The sequence below is a fragment of the Lytechinus variegatus genome, chromosome 16 (genome assembly GCF_018143015.1).
Source record: "Lytechinus variegatus isolate NC3 chromosome 16, Lvar_3.0, whole genome shotgun sequence".
NCBI lineage: Eukaryota > Metazoa > Echinodermata > Echinoidea > Temnopleuroida > Toxopneustidae > Lytechinus > Lytechinus variegatus.
Genome location: NC_054755.1, coordinates 28,397,787 through 28,417,436, shown reverse-complemented (window position 1 = coordinate 28,417,436; position 19,650 = coordinate 28,397,787). Strand labels below are relative to the sequence as shown.

Here is a 19,650-nt window from a genome sequence, read left to right as displayed (position 1 = left end):
ATCTCTGTATACATTCGAGACATTGGTGTTCTTCGTGTTCTTCACCATCATCACCACCATCATCATCAACACCAACATCATCATCATCATCACCATCATCATGGACTACAAGGTTATTCCAATCCCTTACAGTTTGAGACAAATCCGTAAAAGTCTCGAAATCACCAAATAGTCACTTAAAGGGGAATCCAGCCTTGGCCATAAAATGTTGTGTTGGGAAGGAGAAAAATAAATTAAACAGAATGGTGAAAGTTTGAAAGAAATTGGACAAGCAATAAGAAAGTTATAGCTGCTTTAAAATTGAGATCACTAATACTATGTAGATTTCAAATTGGCAACTGGGTAAGTAAATTATGACAAGGGGCAAGGACAACTTTCCCATAGGCCATGTACTTTATTATTAGGGATTTGTGGTTTTCTCCTAAGTACCCATTCCCCTGGGGCAGTAATCTAGATATAATCCATGTAGTATATTGTGTCCTCATGAAAGAAAAATACAATTTGAAATAAAACTTTTGGGAAAAATGACATTTTAGCCATAATATGTATTGGACTACATGGAAGAGTAGTCCTTGCCTTACATCACTATGACATCCCATATGCGGCCAATTTGAAATCTCCATGGGTATAGTGATTACCAATATTTACAACTTTTAAAAATTCATATCTTTCTTTTTGTTTGTCCAATATTGTTCAAACTTTCACCTATCAACTTGTCTGATTTTTCTTTTCCTTATAAAAACAAGTTTTTATTTGGGTTGGATTCCCCTTTAAATTCACTATCGCTAATATCATCAAAGGGGAATTTATACATTGGTACAGTCATAAAGAAATGTATTATGAGGCTAAGACTTTTTGAAGGAATACATTATTAAGATAACGATGATTAACTGAACATGATCATATACCATGTATACCAACCTACGGGAATGGTGAAGATATTCGTAATTTATAAACGTCATGTTTATTATGAATGTTTATGATTGTCTAACTTATAAAAATATAAGCACACGACAACAATTTTTTCAAAAAAAACTTTGTATATAAACAATACAAAAACAAGCCTGGAGATGAACTATATTTCTCGAATTAAAGCTCGCCATATTTGTTGTTGATACAAAATAACTTTTTTTACAAAAAATAGGCGATAGATATAATTATTTTTTCCCCGCTAATTAATATTGATTAATGTATTGATATTTATGCTATGTCACCGCCGATATCCAAACTTTAACAAAATATTTTTTAAGAGGTAATAAATAAAATAAAAAAAAACAGGAATATATAGTGGTAACTATTTTTTTTAGAATGAAAATTTGATCAGAAAATGCCATTTGGGGTTGTATTCTAGTAATTACACCATTTACCTTTGATATTATGCATACATTAGCATAAATCATTATTTAGGATATTTTCGGACTAACTGACAGAGCATTTTCTTTTTGCTTTGTAATCTAAAAAAAGTTTAAAAGCTTTAAGAAACTATTAACAGGTAATGGCACCTGTAAACATGATTTTTTAACATATTAATGACTACCACCAGTATTATATTCGTTTAGCCTCTCATTTTTATCTTCCACTGTCCTCTATTATTAAAATTCATAATTCTTTTAAACATGCAGGAACTATAACAATTTAAGTACAATAATTCGTTCTTGTTCATTTAAATTTTTACTCAAAAGACAATCAATTAGAAGTTATTCTTATTGATTCCCTTTCCATTTTCTAAACATACTCCTCCCCTCTCAATTGTTTAAGTGTAAAAGGGTCATGGATGTTTGTTGGGTGTGGGTGATTCAGTGATTGATCTGTGAATGTATAAAGATTACGTCTATTTCAATTGAATTATTTATGTTTAATTTAATACTTGTAAAGGGGCACCTGCCTGACAAGATTTTAATCCTTTTTGTGTGCCTCTTACCACGTGTTGATTATTTTTTCATGAATGTATAAATAATACTCATTTGTTGTATGCGTTGCTACATTTATTGGAATTTTTTCATATGGTTTGAATGAATTAACTTGAACTAATCATACATCTATGGCATGAAATAAAGGATCTTATATAATACATGCATGAGCCATGAAGTATGAACTTAAGCATTAAAGTGTGAGACACACATAGGGGGGATGATGGACAAAGTCGATCGCCAGAACGTCCAGTAAGCTATTCATGACAGATTTAAGAATCGGGAATCTTATAAAGCCACTGTAAATATAAATACACGTATGTGAACCCGTATATAAAATATAAATTTCACATCTTATATTATAAGAAACTAAACATAATACATCAACTGCGTGTAAATAAAGAATTTCTTCGATGCATGTTCAGAAAGTTATATAATTCATAACGCTCAGTGGTGTCAAACGTACTCAACATGGCCAAGGACGCTTTCATACCCCCCCCCCCCCCGGGCAAAGGGGGCCGGGGGACGTGTGTGATATCAAAGCACCGTATATATCATCGCCAATCCCATCACCCCTTGCGAATAACCTGGAATATCCTCCAAGACCAAAGAACACTGCCGGGAAGACACCAGCTCATCTGAGATGGCGCGATAATTGAAGTCGATCTGCTTCTCCTGGGATGGGCCATCGGTACCGCTCCAGTTCCATTCGCCTGGCTTCTCGGTATAAAATGTCTTCCTCGTTGCGATTACAATGACGCCACCTGAAGGGGGTAGGGTGGAAGTAAAGATGAAAAAAGAAATAAAATGAGAAAGTGCTGGCGATGATCCCCGGCAATGATTATCATGTATATGTTGGTGAAGATGATGATGATGATGAAAGTGATGATGACAAAGATGATGATGATGGCGGTGCTGCAGCTGCTGCTGATGGTAGTGGTGATGATGAGAGTAATTTTAGTGGTGGTATAGTGATGGTGAATAACGGTGGTAACGGTACATTTCTTGGTAATATTTACGGAATAGAGAGGTAATGCTGACAACGTGGAGGTCTGGAGGACAATGAGAATAATGGTTATGGCGATATCAGATGATGATGATGGTGATAATGATGATGGTGATGATGTTGATGGTGGTTGTCTAACCAACATCAATTGTTCAACTTATGTTGGTTCAAATTGATATTGGGAAATTTTCTTTATCAAAGGAGCGTTATAGGTGATTCGCATTTACCAACACTTCTTTGGCCAACGCTGGGCCACATTCTGACTATCATGTTCGTTCACTTCTTGACCAACAGTCGGAATCACCCAACTGTTGTTCAGCTTTCCTTCTTACACTGGTCGTGTGGGTGCGTGTGTGTGTGTGAGGGTGTCTGTGTGTATGGTTCATGGATGAGGGTGTGTGTTTGGGTGTGTATATAGCAGGTGCCGTGGCCGAGTGGTCTAAGACGCCTGGCTGTACATGGAAAGTCCGGGGATCGATCGCCGGCCGCGGCACTTATGCCCGTGAGCAAGGCATTTAATTAACAACGCTCTTTTATCCTGCTTTCAAATAAATGGAAATGCTATATGCATTATTGGTAACTAGGTGTGCACTTGTTTAAACAAAAAAAAAATGGGTGAAGGTGTACGGGAACGTTGGTGAAGGTGTGGGTGTGTTCGGGTGTGCGTGTGTGTTGTGAGTGTGTGTGAATCTTACCTGGTTTAACGAGTCTAACCACTTCTTTCAATGACGTCCCATCGCAATGACCAGGAAGAAAGGTGCCGCTTGATCCGGCTCCATCAAAGGAATCTTCATAAACACAAATAAATGATAATAGAACACATTCACTAACGGTTGAAATAAAGACACGTAACAAAATCTTCTCGTTAGCAATGGGCAAAGGGGATTCACCGTCTATTTTGTTCAAGTTTCCGCAAACATTTAAAGGCCACCACACACCTTACGATTAGTCTGCGATTCAATTTTGGAATAAAACCCCGGGGGGGCCACTTACATTGACGAGTGGATACCATGCGCGACCCAAAAAACACGTAAAAAGGATGTCCTTTTCACGATAGGGCACGTTACGTACGTAACGTGAAAGGGTGTCAAAAACACAAAAATAATGAAAAAAGGGTATCTATTTCGCTAGTAAAATTACGTGTTTAGGGTCGAATTAGCGTGGATGATAAAACAAAATTAAAATGTTTTATAAGGATGTCCTTTTTGCCCCAACACTACGTGTTTAGAGTCCGATTTGCGCGAGGTGTAGAAGGTGGGGTCGTACTAAACCAAATAAGGTAAAGCCGACAACCAAAGGACCCGTAACAATAAAACATTCCTGTGCTTGTTTAGGGGTTCATTTCAGGGAATATTTGCCAAGAGTATCGTTTTGTTTCCAATACTTGTTAAGGGTAGGGTTTCACACGCCAATACTTGTTAAGGGGTGCATTTTCAGAATATGGAAATTACGTGTTTAGGGTGCTTTTCGAGACCCCATGGTCGCGCATGGTATCCACTCGTGAATGGAAGTGGCCCCCCGGGAATAAAACACAGTAGAATTTAATGCTAATTAATATTAAGACTTGGAATATCTTACTGTGTAATGTTATGTTCTAAATCATCGTACGAATACTTATGTTCAAATCTGTGACTATGCTATCATCCTTCTTAGAATAAAAGCAAATCTACTAGTCGTAATGACTAATTTGGCCTTTACTTCAAAATAAAGGCTTGCGATCTTTCAAATGGTTATATTAGTATTCTTTCAATGAATTATAACCTCAAATAAAATGATATGTTCCATTCACATTTTCAGAAAATGAGAAAAATGCGATTTGTTCCAAAATCGGATCGCGAACAGTCGTAAGGTGTGCGGTGGCCTTATAAAGGCATCGTATTATCTGCCATTGAACCTTTTCAATTTTACCCATGACCTATCAGTTATCATGGCGCGAGTACAATTCTATCATAAGGACTCTAAGTCAGTATATATTAGGGGATCAGTTACTCCAATCAAACCGACCCAAAACCGACCTATGAACTGCAATTGGCAACAGTGTAATTGATTTTGTCGATCTGGGGCCCGTTGCAGAAAGTTGCAATCAAACGCAACTCTAAAATCATGCGCAACTTGATTTTCAACCAATCAACAGCACGCATTTTGGACTTGCGATTGATTTTTTGACTTGCGTTTAAACGAAACTCTTTCTGCAACAGACTCCTGGTTTCGCCAGTGTAGCTGCAGGGAATATTAAAGTCTGATGCATTTTTGCCATAACGGCATTGATGTCTTTTATTTTTACTCTACGTTCTTCCTTTTTTCAATCCGTTTATCATTCACAGCAAAAACTGTGGTGCAAACCGGTGTACATAGAGGACCACACCAGTTATTTTACACCGTTGTTAAATTGTTGGTGCTAGTTTTACTCCTCTAGGTGTTATTACAACACCTCTGGTTGTCACATTCACACTCTTTGGTGTTGTGTTCAATCTCTAGGGTGTTATTTTAACACCTCAGGGTGTGGTCCTCTATTGATACCAATTGGTGTCAGTTTTAACACCACAGTTTTTACAGTGTTTATTTTCTCTCCTCGTTACACCACTGCAGTGAGGCTGTCTCCTGTCCTACTGCGGAATATACAACGGACTTGTCGGACGTTTCATCCGACAGTTACCATGGGAACAAAGCCTCTCAGCCAATCAAATTCGAGGGAAGATGTCAGATCCGACAACTTGTCGGATGAAAATGTTGATGAAACGCTCTCCCGGTCTATCATGTATAATCGTCGGGTTAACATGTTATTGTACAATAGATTTTCTCGAATTTCGAGCAATCAAACTTTTGAACTTCTTTGCAAATCACCTCGTTCTTTGAATGTTCCTTTCAAACATTTAATTCCGTTGAATTCCTATATAGTTTTATATTGTACATTTGAATAATTTTCTATTGAAAATACATGTATTAAGGAAAAGGAGGCGCTTTAATCACTTTTGACTCTCGTAGATTAGAGCTAATTTGGGGTTCAAAAGTTTATTTTCACTCTTTAATCATTAAAATGTTCTATCTATAAAAAAAACGAGCCAAAATCATTAATGAACGAATTGTCACTTGTATGTAGGCATATATCATATGTTCTTGTTTCAGGTAAACTTTAGATGAAAAAGTTCAGTTTCCTACGTAGTTTTTTCACAGCAGTTCTAAAATTTTGCACATAATTTGATGTTGTTTTGTTAAAAAAGAAAAAAGCACAGGTTCTCTCTTTACAACAATATTCATGATATTGGGCAAATCATTTTAGAACGCATGATTATAATCTAGAGTGGAATGCTGCTGTCATCAAATAACACATTCTGTTAATATTTTTTTCTTCTATTTAAACTAGCATTCTTTTTTTACCAGCGTTTTATCAATCTAAAATTCACACTAGCAACAGTGTCATTGCCAATGTTTGAAGTCATATCTTACAAGGTGACTTTGATAGCAAAAATTTGATTCAATCTATAACTATAATTGCAGATAAACCAGTCAACAATGTGTGTCAATAATATCGCACGACAATGATATCATATTAAATATGAAAGACGTAACAAAATTATTTTCTAGCTAATCAAACATTATATTGATAAGGTAAGTGAAAATGTGACTTGCATGACCCTACAGAACTATAGCATGTTCGTAAACAGACTGATGAATAGGTCCTACAGAAAATCCATTGTGACGTCAGATCGAAGTATCATCTAGTGCTTCAACCAATATGACAAAAATGTAAAGCAATTAGGATTGCCGAACGGATTTTCCCCATTCAATGCAGTATTCCCGGGGGCCACTTACATTGACGAGTGGATACCATGCGCGACCAAAAAAACACGTAAAAAGGATGTCCTTTTCACGATAGGGCACGTTACGTACGTAACGTGAAAAGGGTGTCAAAAACACAAAAATAATGAAAAAAGGGTATCTATTTCGCTAGTAAAATTACGTGTTTAGGGTCGAATTTGCGGGTATGATAAAACAAAATTAAAATGTTTTATAAAGGATGTCCTTTTTTGCCCCAACACTACGTGTTTAGAGTCCTATTTGCGCGAGGTGTAGAAGGTTTAGGGTTCCTTTCAGGGAATATTTGCCAGGAGTATCGTTTTGTTTCCAATACTTGTTAAGGGTAGGGTTTCACATGCCAATACTTGTTAAGGGGTGCATTTTCAGAATATTGAAATTACGTGTTTAGGGTGCTTTTCGAGACCCCATGGTCGCGCATGGTATCCACTCGTGAATGGAAGTGCCCCCCCCCCCCCCGGGGCAGTATTATCATGATTATGATATGGATATCACTAAAACTATACACCAGTTCGTAGTTATTTCATGGACAATTTTGGTCAAATGACCTTTCATTTTTTTCATTATGATAGGTAGATTTCAAAGCAAGATATTATTTAAGCTTGCCTTACATAGCAGGATGAAGAAATTGAATAGACCGGATGACTGGAATAGCACACAAATTAACACTTTATGAAGGTATTTGTTGCATCCTACCTTGAATGCATATCACATCATGTTGCACAATGTACTTGGCAAACTGTGAAATACCAGTCGTTCGTGGACGCATTGTTGTTTTTGTGAATTTAAATGAAAACCACAATTCAAAAGAATATTATGAATAATCAAGACGTCAAAGTTGATGCTTATCTCGTTAGATTTTAAACAACCATGTCACTTTAGTACAAATGACCTTCCTCTGATCATGCGTACTATCTTTTGAGCATGCGCAGAAAGGAACTACGGACTGGCTACACCAATGGTGGCTGGTCTCCACACGCTTCGAACAAAGCGCGGAAAAAACAGTGGAAATTTTAAAGTCAAGATCGTTAAAGCATAGAGGTAAATAGAATGGAGAGACAACCATAAATTATGCAAATATAAAAATCCAGTTTCTTCAGACGTACAAAATAAAAAGGAGCAGTGTAGCCTTTGATACCGCCAGTTTCATGCGAAAACTGAAAAGTGATTTGTGTCGAAAATAGATAACTGGGATATTTCCATTACCCTATGAGCATTAAACATAGATATTGAAGAAACTGATGAATATAATCAAAGGCTTATTGTGTAACGAAATTGGGCGAAACATTGAATGATAAGAGTTTTGAAATGTAATAAAATCGCATAGTTTGACATGTTTAGAATCATTATTTTACAAAATAACACAAAATGCCACACTATTATGAATAGTTTTCGGAATACATTAATTTTTGATGATGTGTGTCAGAACTGCGGCTAGTCGAGTAATTTTAAATATTTCAAGAAATATTGCAACTTTTATTTTTGCTGTCCCCTGTAAAAGTGGATAAGGTGTCTGCTTATATTCTCCGACCAGAGGCTGCGAAAAAAATGAACACATGTGTACAATGTTTTAGCATTGCGGCATCAAAGTTAAAGGGAAAGTGTTTGATGGTTCTCCATGTATTATAACTCCTTGGTTAAAGAGGTGTCAAATTTCCAGCACCTGGTGTCATCAATTATTATCATCTGCGTCTTTTGGCCGGGGGGAAGTGGTGACTTTCCAGCTCGAAATTGAGCACAAATTTTAACAATTCAACCATTCCAGTATTTCATTATATTTAGGGGTGAAAATTTGTTATGTACATTTACGTCATTTTATAGATCTGGATATCTGCTTTCTCTTAGTCAACATGAATCTTTGGTCATTATGAACGTATTTTGGCTCGATCCGTACATATTTATTCACCTATGTTTTAATGAGGAAGGCACTTCGGATATTGAAATGACGGATTTTATTTTTATTCGGATACTCGCCACTGCTGGAAGTCACATCGTTGATTTTTTTAATCTATTGGTGAGTTGGACGAAACCATGTAACATGTTAACGCCACTCAGATTGGCTTTCTCACGTTTCTCGCCATATTGGGATGCAAATTTGACTCATATCTGACTTTAAATGCGTTACACGGGTTAGGGTGCGTGGGTGTGTGTTGTGTGTATATAACATACACTGGTGTGTGTGTGTGTGTGTATATATATATATATATATATATATATATATATATATATATATATATATATATATATATATATATATATATATACAGTACTTGCATACTAATGCAACCCAGGCAGGGGTCGTCGTTAGTATACGTCGTTATTCTGACTTATCCTCCCTTCAACTTTCTTTTCACTTTTTTTTCTCTGATTATTTTACACTACTTAAAAAATCATTGGAGGTTCGGTTGCCCCTATACCCACTTAGATGTGACACCACCCCAATGCCCCTTGCATTTAAAAAAAATTGTTTGATAATTTTCGATGAATACATATAGTATTTTTGCACCGCGTCTTTGTCGGAAATTTGCGAACCGGAATAGTAGTTCCGTTCCTAGTTTTTGGAGCAGCCAAAAAATTGAAAATAATCTATGCCCTTTGTCCAGGACGAAACTGCTGTTTTGATTTCTAAATTTTCGACAAATACTCCTTGGTTGTTCATTGTCATGAAGGGAATTTGGCAATACTTTATCTATGTTCTTGAAGGCGTCGCACGTCGTAGGAATGATAACTCCCCAATGTCAATAAGGTTAAGTATAACATGATAGCCCTACTTACTTTCTTCAAAAGGTACTTGCGCAGGTCCAACGAAGCTGTGAACAAAGTCCTCGTAGACGCCCTTGGATTTACACACGTTGAGGCTTTCCTGGGATGGGTCCACTGCGAATATATTGGTGAAACCCACCTTGCCAAGCTACAGAAATGTGTATATTCCAAGTATTATAATAAAAAAAATATACTTGAACGTAATATATATGATTGAGGTGATGAAGATCGAATAGTATGATTAAGTTGATAAAAATGATAGAATGACGATAAAACGAACAATAACAGCAATAAACCTTTTATACTGTCTTCCGTCACGCTTTTATACTAAAGTCTGTAATGTTGCCTCTACGTGTTGAAACTAAGTTACAGGGGCTTGCTTCCCATACAAGCTTTGCTTTTTTTGGCAAGCCCCTCCGTTCTGTTTGAAATAGTTATTAGTCAAAGTTACTTTAGTTCGCATTAGTTCTCTTTGTTTATACCTTCTAATTCTTGTTCATTATTCCGATTGACATTGATTGTACTTAAAAAAAATGAATTAAGATTAAAAAATAAAAATGAAAATAATGAAAAATATTAATGATAATAACGGTAATGTTAATAGATAAAAATAATCATAATGATAATGAAAATAATAATGATAATTATAATAATGATGACAGTAATGATAATATTGATAACAGTTGTTTGTCAAGCTGAACAGGCAAGTTCGGAGTTCCATTCTGCGCATGATCAAATAAAAAAAATTGTTATCTGAACTAAAAATGGCCTGGTGATTGAAAATAATAATAATAATAATATTACTACTACTACTACTACTACTACTACTACTTCTACTGTACTACTTCTACTACTAGTACTACTACTACTATACTACTACTATCATGACTATATCACTATACTACTACTACCATGCACTACTACTACTACTTCTACTACTACTACTGCTACTTCTACTAGTACTACTACTACTACTACTTATTATTATTATTATTATTATGATAATAATAATGATAATAATAATAATGATGATAATAATAATACGTAGTAATGCTAATAGCAGTACTTTACTGTTACAGCTAACTGCGATGATATACATAATAAAACTCCATGGAGCCAGTCTGTGATAGTCTGCAGGCACAGACCCTGATTGAAACTTTTATCAACAAGTGGGTCTTCACACAAAGACTAGCCAATGTCAACCTCGCTGTTTCTGAGCGAGCGGGTCTTCAATACAGAAGTCATTGTAGGCTTTGCATTAGTAGACCCCTTAACTCGAGGGAAGAGTTTGCACAGCAGACTGAGTCTCAAATCCCCACTTTCTCGCCTATCCATTTCTTCTATTCTTCTATCCACTGTTTCTATAACACTCCACGTGGTGTACCGTAAACCACATCAGCAGTTGTACATGCCATCATGCAAACCTTCAAACAACATCAGACCGAGTCTATATGGGAAGCGATTAAATCGTCCTCTTTGGGGATCATGTTAGACAGACACTCTTGAATATGTAGGAAATAGAAAGTCGGGAAGTTTGATTTGATTAGAATAAAACTAGACACTTTTCTTACCTCTTCACCGACCATCCCAGTTCCAGATCCGATATCTAGAATCTTCTTTGTCTTATCCTCCACACGTCTGTTGAGTATGGAGGCAACAGCGGTAGGTCCCTGGTAGCCACCATTTTTCAGTATCTGAAGAAAAAATTACCAACATTGCAAAAATGTATTACATAAAGCATCCATCCACTGTACAATAAATACATGTTAGTGTAATTAATCATATTTGTGTTACAATAATGCAGTGGCATAAAGAGTAAAAAATGTTGAGAGGTCCAGATGTGGCGTATCGCCGGGAGAAATTTAGCCCATAATCTAGGCGGGGGGCGCGTTTCCGTTTTACACCCTGGCGAAGGCATTTTCCGGAAAAGTAGCCAAAAAGCGACTAGTGAAGAGTCTACACACGTCGCTGGTTGCATGCAGCGTGCGACACAGGCGAGTCCACCACCGCATGCAATTTGCACAGTTACTGATCAGAGCACAGAGTTCCTCGGCACTTCATGTGGCAGTCAGGAGTGAAATCCGAACATGCTTTTGCAGTCGCGTTGTTTATGATAGTTTTTTTTTCTAAAAATAAATTATTAACTAAATGAATAGAATGACAGACAAAATCAAAATAAACAGATACTTATAATGGAAAGGCAAATTGAAGTTTGATGGATTGATACACTTAGAAGCTGCCGAAAGATAGATATAGAAGACTGATAAATATAGAGACAAGAAAGACAGATAGATAGATAGATAGATAGAAATAGAGAGAGAGAGAGAGGGAGAGAGAGGTGGATAGATAGATAGAAAGAGAGAGAAAGAGGGAGAGATGGATGGATAGATAGATAAATAGAGAGAGAGGGATAGACAGAGAGATGAGGGAGAGGGGGGGAGAGGGATGTTATAGATAGAAATATGGACGGACAAAGAGAAAGAGAGAAAAAAGACAGACAGATGCTAGAGAAGGAGAGAGATGAGAGAAGATAGACAAATTGACAGATAGATAGATACATAGATAGATAGATATATAGATAGAGAGAAAAAGAGAAAGACAGACAGATGGATAGATAGACTCGGATGGATAGAGAGATAGATAGAGAATTTGAGAGATAGATGTTAAATAGATTTAAAAGTGAGAGAGACAGAGAAGATTATTAACAAATTAACAGATAGATACTGAAGTTATAAAAATAGATAGATAAATAGATAGAGAGAAATAGAGAAAGACAGACAGATGGATAGATAGATAGATAGGGAGAGATAGAGAGAATTTGAGAGATAGATAGATGTTAAATAGATAAAGAATGAGACAGGGAAGATTATCAACAAATTAACAGATAGATAGATAATGTATACAAAAATAGATAGAAGATAGATAGATAGATAGATGGATGGGGGAGAGAACTTGAGAGATGGAGATATGTTATAGATATATGGACGGAAAAGGAGAAATAGAGAAAAAGACAGACAGATGGATAGATAGAGGGAGGGAGAGAGATAGAGAATTTGAGAGATAAATAGATGTTAGATAGATAAAGAATGAGAGAAACAGAGAAGATACACAAATTAACCGATACTGTAGTTTCATAGATAGATAGATAAATAGATAGAAGAAAGACAGACAGATGGATAGAGAGAGAGCTGGAGAATTTGAGAGATAGATGTCAGATAGATCAAGAATGAGAGAGAAGAGCGACAAATTAACAGATAGATACTGTAGTTACATAGGTAGGTAGAGAGAGAGAAATAGAGAAAGACAGACAGATGGATGGATAGATAGAGAGAGATAGAGAATTTGAGATAGATAGATGTTAGATAAAGAATGAGAGAGACAGAGAAGATTATTAGATAGATAGATAGATAGATAGATAGATACTGCAGTTACATAGATAGATAGAGATAGAATTTGAGAGATAGATATATAGACAGATAGAGAGAAAGACAGACATCAGCAAATCGGCAAGGCAAATGATCAAGGATTCGTATTGAACTTGGAAAGTATAAGCTCAGCTGCATTTGCAATTCTGCGGATAACTTCGGTGCGGACTTTGGATCGCGCGCCCAGCTGATAATGTAAACAAACGTAGACGTAGACTCTTCACTGGTCGCTTTTTGGCTACTTTTCCGGAAAATGCCTTCGCCAGGGTGTAAAACGGAAACGCGCAGGCGGGGGCTGCGCAGTTATTGTCTTTGCTGTTATGCTGAAAGCAAGCGATAGGTCTGATGTGGCAAAGACTAGGAATTGTGGTTTGTCGTAGTCTTTGCCTCATCAGACGTATCGCTTTGCGTTCAACATAACAGCAAAGAAAATGTCTGCAGTAGACTGTAGGAGAAATTGTTATTTAAAACGTCAAATTTCGTGATAGATTTTGACATATGTTGAGAAAACAATATCATACTTCACCCTTCTCTGTTTCATTTTTTTCTATCTTTTTTCTTGGTCATGAAAACTTTGGAGGCAAGCGCAAAAGCATCCCTCCCCATTTGTACGCCACTGCAATAATGATTGAAAGACTTGAAGTGTTTATTGTGTATTCAGATAGGGCGGTTACAGATTGGAAGTGGTTAAAGGGGAAGTTCACCCTGACAAAAAGTTTATTGTAAAAATAGCAGAAAAAATAATAAAAAATATTGCCGAAGGTTTGAGAAAAATTCATCAAACAATTAAAAAGTTATTAGAATTTCAATTATTTGATTTGTGACGTCATATGCGAGCAGCATTCCTACATAGCGAATGGTAAAAAATCAATGAAATGTCATTTTCTCAGAAAATTGAAAATGGTTTTCACTGTAACTTTTGTATATCAATAGACAAATCATTTCACACCCGATCATGAAAAGAAAACAAAATTAAGTCATCAGGAACCATACAAAATTTGAAATTCATACATTTTATATTACATAACACATGGGGCAGCTGCTCGTTTATGACGTCACAAATCCCAAATTTTGAACTCTAATAACTTTCTTACTCTTTAACAGATTTTCCTCAAACCTTCACCAATATTTTTTACTATTTTTTCTGCTATTTTTACAACAAAGTTTTCTTCAGGGTGAACTTCCCCTTTAAAGGGTCGATCTAGCTCACACTGGGATGATTTATCATGGCAGTGGCGCTGATAGTCATAGTCAACATTTTTATGTTAATGTGCCCCTCCCCCTTGAGAGTGAATGACATTTTTAGTAAAAACCTTTTTGTCAATTTTTTCTTGGGGAAAATGTGTCCCCCCCCCCTTCGCTTTTGGAAAATCCTGGATCTCCCCATGTGTATCATTTTCATAGTCATTTCGTTTATTTCCATTTTCAACAATTACAGCTTGTTTTGTACATTTTGACACACAAATAACAAAACCCCAGTACATGTTTCTACCTCCGAGGCTCCGACCATAGAGCTAGTAATCGCTCCATGCTCCGACCGTACATGTGGCAAACTTCCTGAACATGTTTTAATATGAATCCACCAGTCAGTGTATCTTCGAGCCTTGAACATTGAGGTATTCACTCAGACTGTATGAGACCAGCGCGTGCCGTATTACGCGCTGGTTTCACACGGTAGATCACTTCTATCTGCATCACTGAATAAATTGAATCATACTTTTGAGGATAACAATGCAACCAATACATGTACTACGAAAACAGTCCAAATGAAAAAAAAAATCAAAGGCGTGATCTTTATTTGGAAAGCGATAGAATACAGGCAAAATATATCATGGATGAAACACTATTTGCTAGTCTCATCGAGTAACACATAATGGCAATCATGGTAAAAAGCCAGACTGATTTATCCTCCCTCCGTCTGCACATGCATGGTTGTCATGGGCGGAAACCCCAGAAGCGGGGACAGGGGGACGTGTCCCCCTACTCAAAATAGGGGGACACGATATCAAATGTCCCCCTACTATTTTTGGTCTTATATCATGGTAAGAAATACATCATTCAAAATCGAAACGAAACATGTTTTTAGGACCAGATGACCTGACTTTTGGGATGATTAACTTATTTTTGTTATGCTTGTCAAATTTTCAAGCCCCTTGTCACCCCCCCCCCCTACCTTTTGGGAGAGATTTCCACCCTGATGGTTGTAGTAGGTCCATTGTCTATATCATGAATTTCACAAGGTGCGTTGTCTCTGTGTAAATATTGCCTGGTCGTTTTGAAATAGAACAGTGTTTAATCGCTGATATAGACATTACGTAATAAAGTAAATTACATTAAAAAATGGGTATGGATGAGGTATAAATTTAGATGTCAAACAACATAGTCCTACTTAATAACCGAAATGAGAAAGTTATACCAGCAAAGAAACGGTCAGAGCCAGTGGCGGACCGTGACCCGTAGGAGACAACGCATTGGAGGGGCACAGCTTTGTCACAAAGAATACAGTGCCACTCCAATTACTGTCTCATCGGGTCACGGTCCGCCACTGCTCAGAGCAGACATATTAAATATTGTTGCTTAAAAATGAAATTACGGATCTACAGGTTTCTTTTCTCGAAAAAATCTTGTTCACCACTCCTAGCTCCGAGCATACTCTACTTGTACGTGTGCAAAAAGAATGTGAATTTGTAAACGACAATCGTACGTGGAATTGTCGCTATGTCTTCAAGCTAGCCATTTACATTATAAAACACATAGGCATATATTAGTAAGACTTCTGTCCTTACTCTTATATTAGGTAGGGTGGATCGGGGTGAGTATAATCACTTTTAATCAGTGCCCTTGGAACTGTTTTCAATATGGGTGCTGGTTTGGAAGAAAAAATTGAAAAGCCGGCCTATTCCTGAAATAATTAAGTCACCTCTCTTCTCGTGTGTGTGTGCAGTGTGTGCAGTGTGTGCGCTTGTTGTGTACAAAGTCAATGGGAGATGAAAGAAGCTAGTCACCGCGCCGCTGACGAAATGAACGGCAGTGAATGAGTGGTGACTATAAATCAGGATAATGCCGACAAGTTTTGGGAGTTAGTTGCTGAAAGACTTCCATATGCACCCCTCCCCCCAAAAAAATATATATATACTTTTTATTGTTGCTTACCTACTATTATTTGAGACTGGAACTCACATATTTTCATCTGCAGACCTCTTCCCGTAATGCTAGCGCGAAGCGCTACGATAATCAGCCGATAGTTCGACTAGTCTAGACTCACGGACTCGTTATTGACAAAATAAACCGATGCCTAACGCCCGGGGGCCTAACGCCGGACTAGATCCTAGCTGCTCGAAATTTGACGGAATATATCAATAATTTGGTATGTACGTATCTCCACTCCCCCATCATTATATGTTCTATATTAGGGCTAGATATGTTATTCTGAACCTTCTACTTGTTTTTATTTTCAATTTTAGTGGGGTGTGTATATAGAACTAGGTGTTGAACCACCCCAGCACCCCGCTTCCCCAGAGCAGCAGGCCGTGTTTTTAATGTGCACAGCAGACGTACCTTATCATAGCTACCAGCAGTAGCCCATTCATCGTAGTAATGCGCCAGTTCATTTGCTCCATGCTTTAATCCAAAATCATAAGCCTCCGTTATTTTGTCTGTTGCCATGTCGGTATACCCCCAAGCGAATGTGCTTTGTCGATGAAAATGTATGAGCTGGTAGCCGGTCCAAAATTCTCCCAACGTTTCTCCAGTGAATATCTTCTGCATTAACACGTGTTGAAGTTTCAAATAAAGAATGGATTTGTTCATGCATGCACATCCAGCAAACGATGGAATTCCACAACCCATTGACATTAACTGGAATTATCAGTGACCTGGGATCGGACATCCCGAATCGAACCATACCATAGGCGGCGGGGGAGGGGGGCAGGGGGACTCGATCCCGGCTAGATTTCAGGAGGGGACAGTCCCCCCCCCCCAAAAAAAAAAAAGAGATAGAGAAAGAAAGAAAGAAAAAAAAGAAAGAAAGGAAGGAAGGAAGAAAGAAAGAAAGAAAGAAAGAAAGAAAGAAAGAAAAAAGAGAGAGAGGGAGAATGAGAGAGAAAGAAAGAAAAAAAAGAAAGAAACTACAGAAAAGAACGAAGAAACGAAAGAAAGAAAGAAAGAAGGAATTAAGGAAGGAAGAAAGAAAGGAAGGAAGAAAGAAAGAAAGAAAGAAAGGAAGGAAGAAAGAAAGATAGAAAGAAAGAAGGAAGGTAAGGAAGAAAGTAAGAAAGAAAGAAAGAAAGAAGGAAAGAAAGAAAGAAAGAATGTGAAGGAAGAAATTTAGAAAGAAAGAAAGAAAGAAAGAAAGGAAGGAAGGAAGGAAGAAAGAAAGAAAGAAAGAAAGAAAGTAAGGAAGAAAGAAAGAAAGGAAGGAAGGAAGAAAGATAGAAAGGAAGGAAGGAAGGAAGGAAGGAAGAAAGAAAGAAAGAAAGAAAGAAAGATAGAAAGAAAGAAGGAAGGTAAGGAAGAAAGTAAGAAAGAAAGAAAGGAAAATGAAAAATGAAAAAAAAAGACAACAGTAAACTGAACAGCTGAAACAAGAAATATCAAAACCCATGTAAGACAGTCAAAAAGTGGATCCCGGCTAGATTTCAGGAGGGGACAGTCCCCCACCCAAAAAAAAAAAAGAGATAGAGAAAGAAAGAAAGAATGAAAGAAAAAAAGAAAGGAAGGAAGGAAGAAAGAAAGAAAGAAAGATAGAAGGAAAGAAAGAAAGAATAAAAAAAAAGAAAGGAAGGAAGGAAGAAAGGAAGAAAGAAAGAAAGAAAGAAAGAAAGAATGGAAGAAAGATAGAAAGAAAGAACGAAAGAAAGAAAGAAAGGAAGGAAGGAAGGAAGAAAGAAAGAAAGAAAGAAGGTAAGGAAGAAAGAAAGAAAGAAAGAAAGAAGGTAAGGAAGAAAGAAAGAAAGGAAGGAAGGAAGGAAGAAAGATAGAAAGAAAGAAAGGAAGGAAGGAAGGAAAAAAGAAAGAAAGAAAGAAGGTAAGAAAGAAAGAAAGATAGAAAGAAAGAAGGAAGGTAAGGAAGAAAGTAAGAAAGAAAGAAAGGAAAATGAAAAAAAAAAGACAACAGTAAACTGAACAGCTGAAACAAGAAATATCAAAACCCATGTAAGACAGTCAAAAAGTGGATCCCGGCTAGATTTCAGGAGGGGACAGTCCCCCCCCAAAAAAAAAAAAAGAGATAGAGAAAGAAAGAATGAAAGAAAAAAAGAAAGGAAGGAAGGAAGAAAGAAAGAAAGAAAGATAGAAGGAAAGAAAGAAAGAATAAAAAAAAGAAAGGAAGGAAGGAAGAAAGAAAGAAAGAAAGAAAGAAGGAAAGAAAGAAAGAATGGAAGGAAGGAAGAAAGAAAGAAAGAAAGAAAGAAAGAAAGAAAGAAAGAAAGAAAGAAAGGAAGGAAGGAAGGAAGGAAGGAAGAAAGAAAGAAAGAAAGAAAGAAAGAAAGAAAGAAAGGAAGGAAGGAAGGAAGAAAGAAAGAAAGAAAGAAAGGAAGGAAGGAAGGAAGAAAGAAAGATAGAAAGAAAGAAAGGAAGAAAGAAAAAAGAAAGGAAGGAAGGAGGGAAGGAAGGAACGAACGAAAGAAAGAAGAAAGAAAGAAAGAGAGAGAGAGAGAGAGAATGAGAGAGAGAGAAAGAAAGAAAGGAAAATGAAAAAAAGACAACAGTAAACTGAACAGCTGAAACAAGAAATATCAAAACCCATGTAAGACAGTCAAAAAGTGGATCCCGGCTAGATTTCAGGAGGGGAAAGTCCCCCCAAAAAAAAGAGATAGAGAAAAAATGAAAGAATGAAAAAAAGAAAGAAAGAAAGAAAGGAAGGAAGAAAGATAGAAAGAAAGAAAGAAAGAAAGAAAGAAAGAAAGAAAGGAAGGAAGGAAGGAAGAAAGAAAGAAAGAAAGAAAGGAAGACAGTAAGAAAGAAAGAAAGAAAGAAAGAAAGAAAGAAAGAAAGAAAGAAAGAAAGAAAGAAAGAAAGAAAGAAAGAAAGAAAGAAAGAAAGAAAGAAAGAAAGAAAGAAAGAAAGAAAGAAAGAAAGAAAGAAAGAAAGAAAGAAAGAAAGAAAGAAAGAAAGAAAGAAAGAAAGAAAGAAAGGAAAATGAAAAAAGACAACAATAAACTGAACAGCTGAAACAAGAAATATCAAGACCCATGTAAGACAGTCAAAAATTGGCAGTAACAATGGAAAATACAAAAATTTTAAGAAAGAAGAAAGAAAGAAAGAAAGAAAGAAAAAAGATAGAAAAAAAGAAAGAGAGAGAGAAAGAAAGGAAGAAAGAAAGAAAGAAAAAAGAAAGAAAGAAAGGAAATATCAAGACCCATGTAAGACAGTCAAAAATTGGCAGTAACAATGGAAAATACAAAAATTTTAAGAAAGAAGAAAGAAAGAAAGAAAAAAGATAGAAAAAAAGAAAGAGAAAGAGAAAGAAAGGAAGAAAGAAAGAAAGAAAGAAAAAAGAAAGAAAGAAAGGAAGGAGGGAAGGAAGGAACGAAGGAACGAACGAAAGAAAGAAGAAAGAAAGAAAGAGAGAGAGAATGAGAGAGAAAGAAAGAAAGAAAGAAAGGAAAATGAAAAAAAGACAACAGTAAACTGAACAGCTGAAACAAGAAATATCAAAACCCATGTAAGACAGTCAAAAAGTGGCAGTTACAATGGAAAATACAAAAATTTTAAGAAAGAAAGAAAGAAT

At 36.5% G+C, this 19,650-nt stretch overlaps 1 protein-coding gene across 1 annotated transcript; it reads right to left on the bottom strand.

Moving 5' to 3' along the window:
* Nucleotides 1–1,980: 1,980 nt before the first annotated feature.
* On the bottom strand, nucleotides 1,981–16,779 carry LOC121429845. Its single transcript, XM_041627089.1, has 5 exons — nucleotides 16,479–16,779; nucleotides 11,067–11,189; nucleotides 9,508–9,643; nucleotides 3,612–3,704; nucleotides 1,981–2,674 (listed from the first exon to the last, which is right to left on the bottom strand). Exons 1-5 carry the CDS (start codon nucleotides 16,773–16,775, stop codon nucleotides 2,448–2,450), a joined length of 876 nt encoding a protein of 291 aa, XP_041483023.1. The 5' UTR covers nucleotides 16,776–16,779; the 3' UTR covers nucleotides 1,981–2,447.
* Between the last annotated feature and the right edge of the window lie 2,871 nt (nucleotides 16,780–19,650).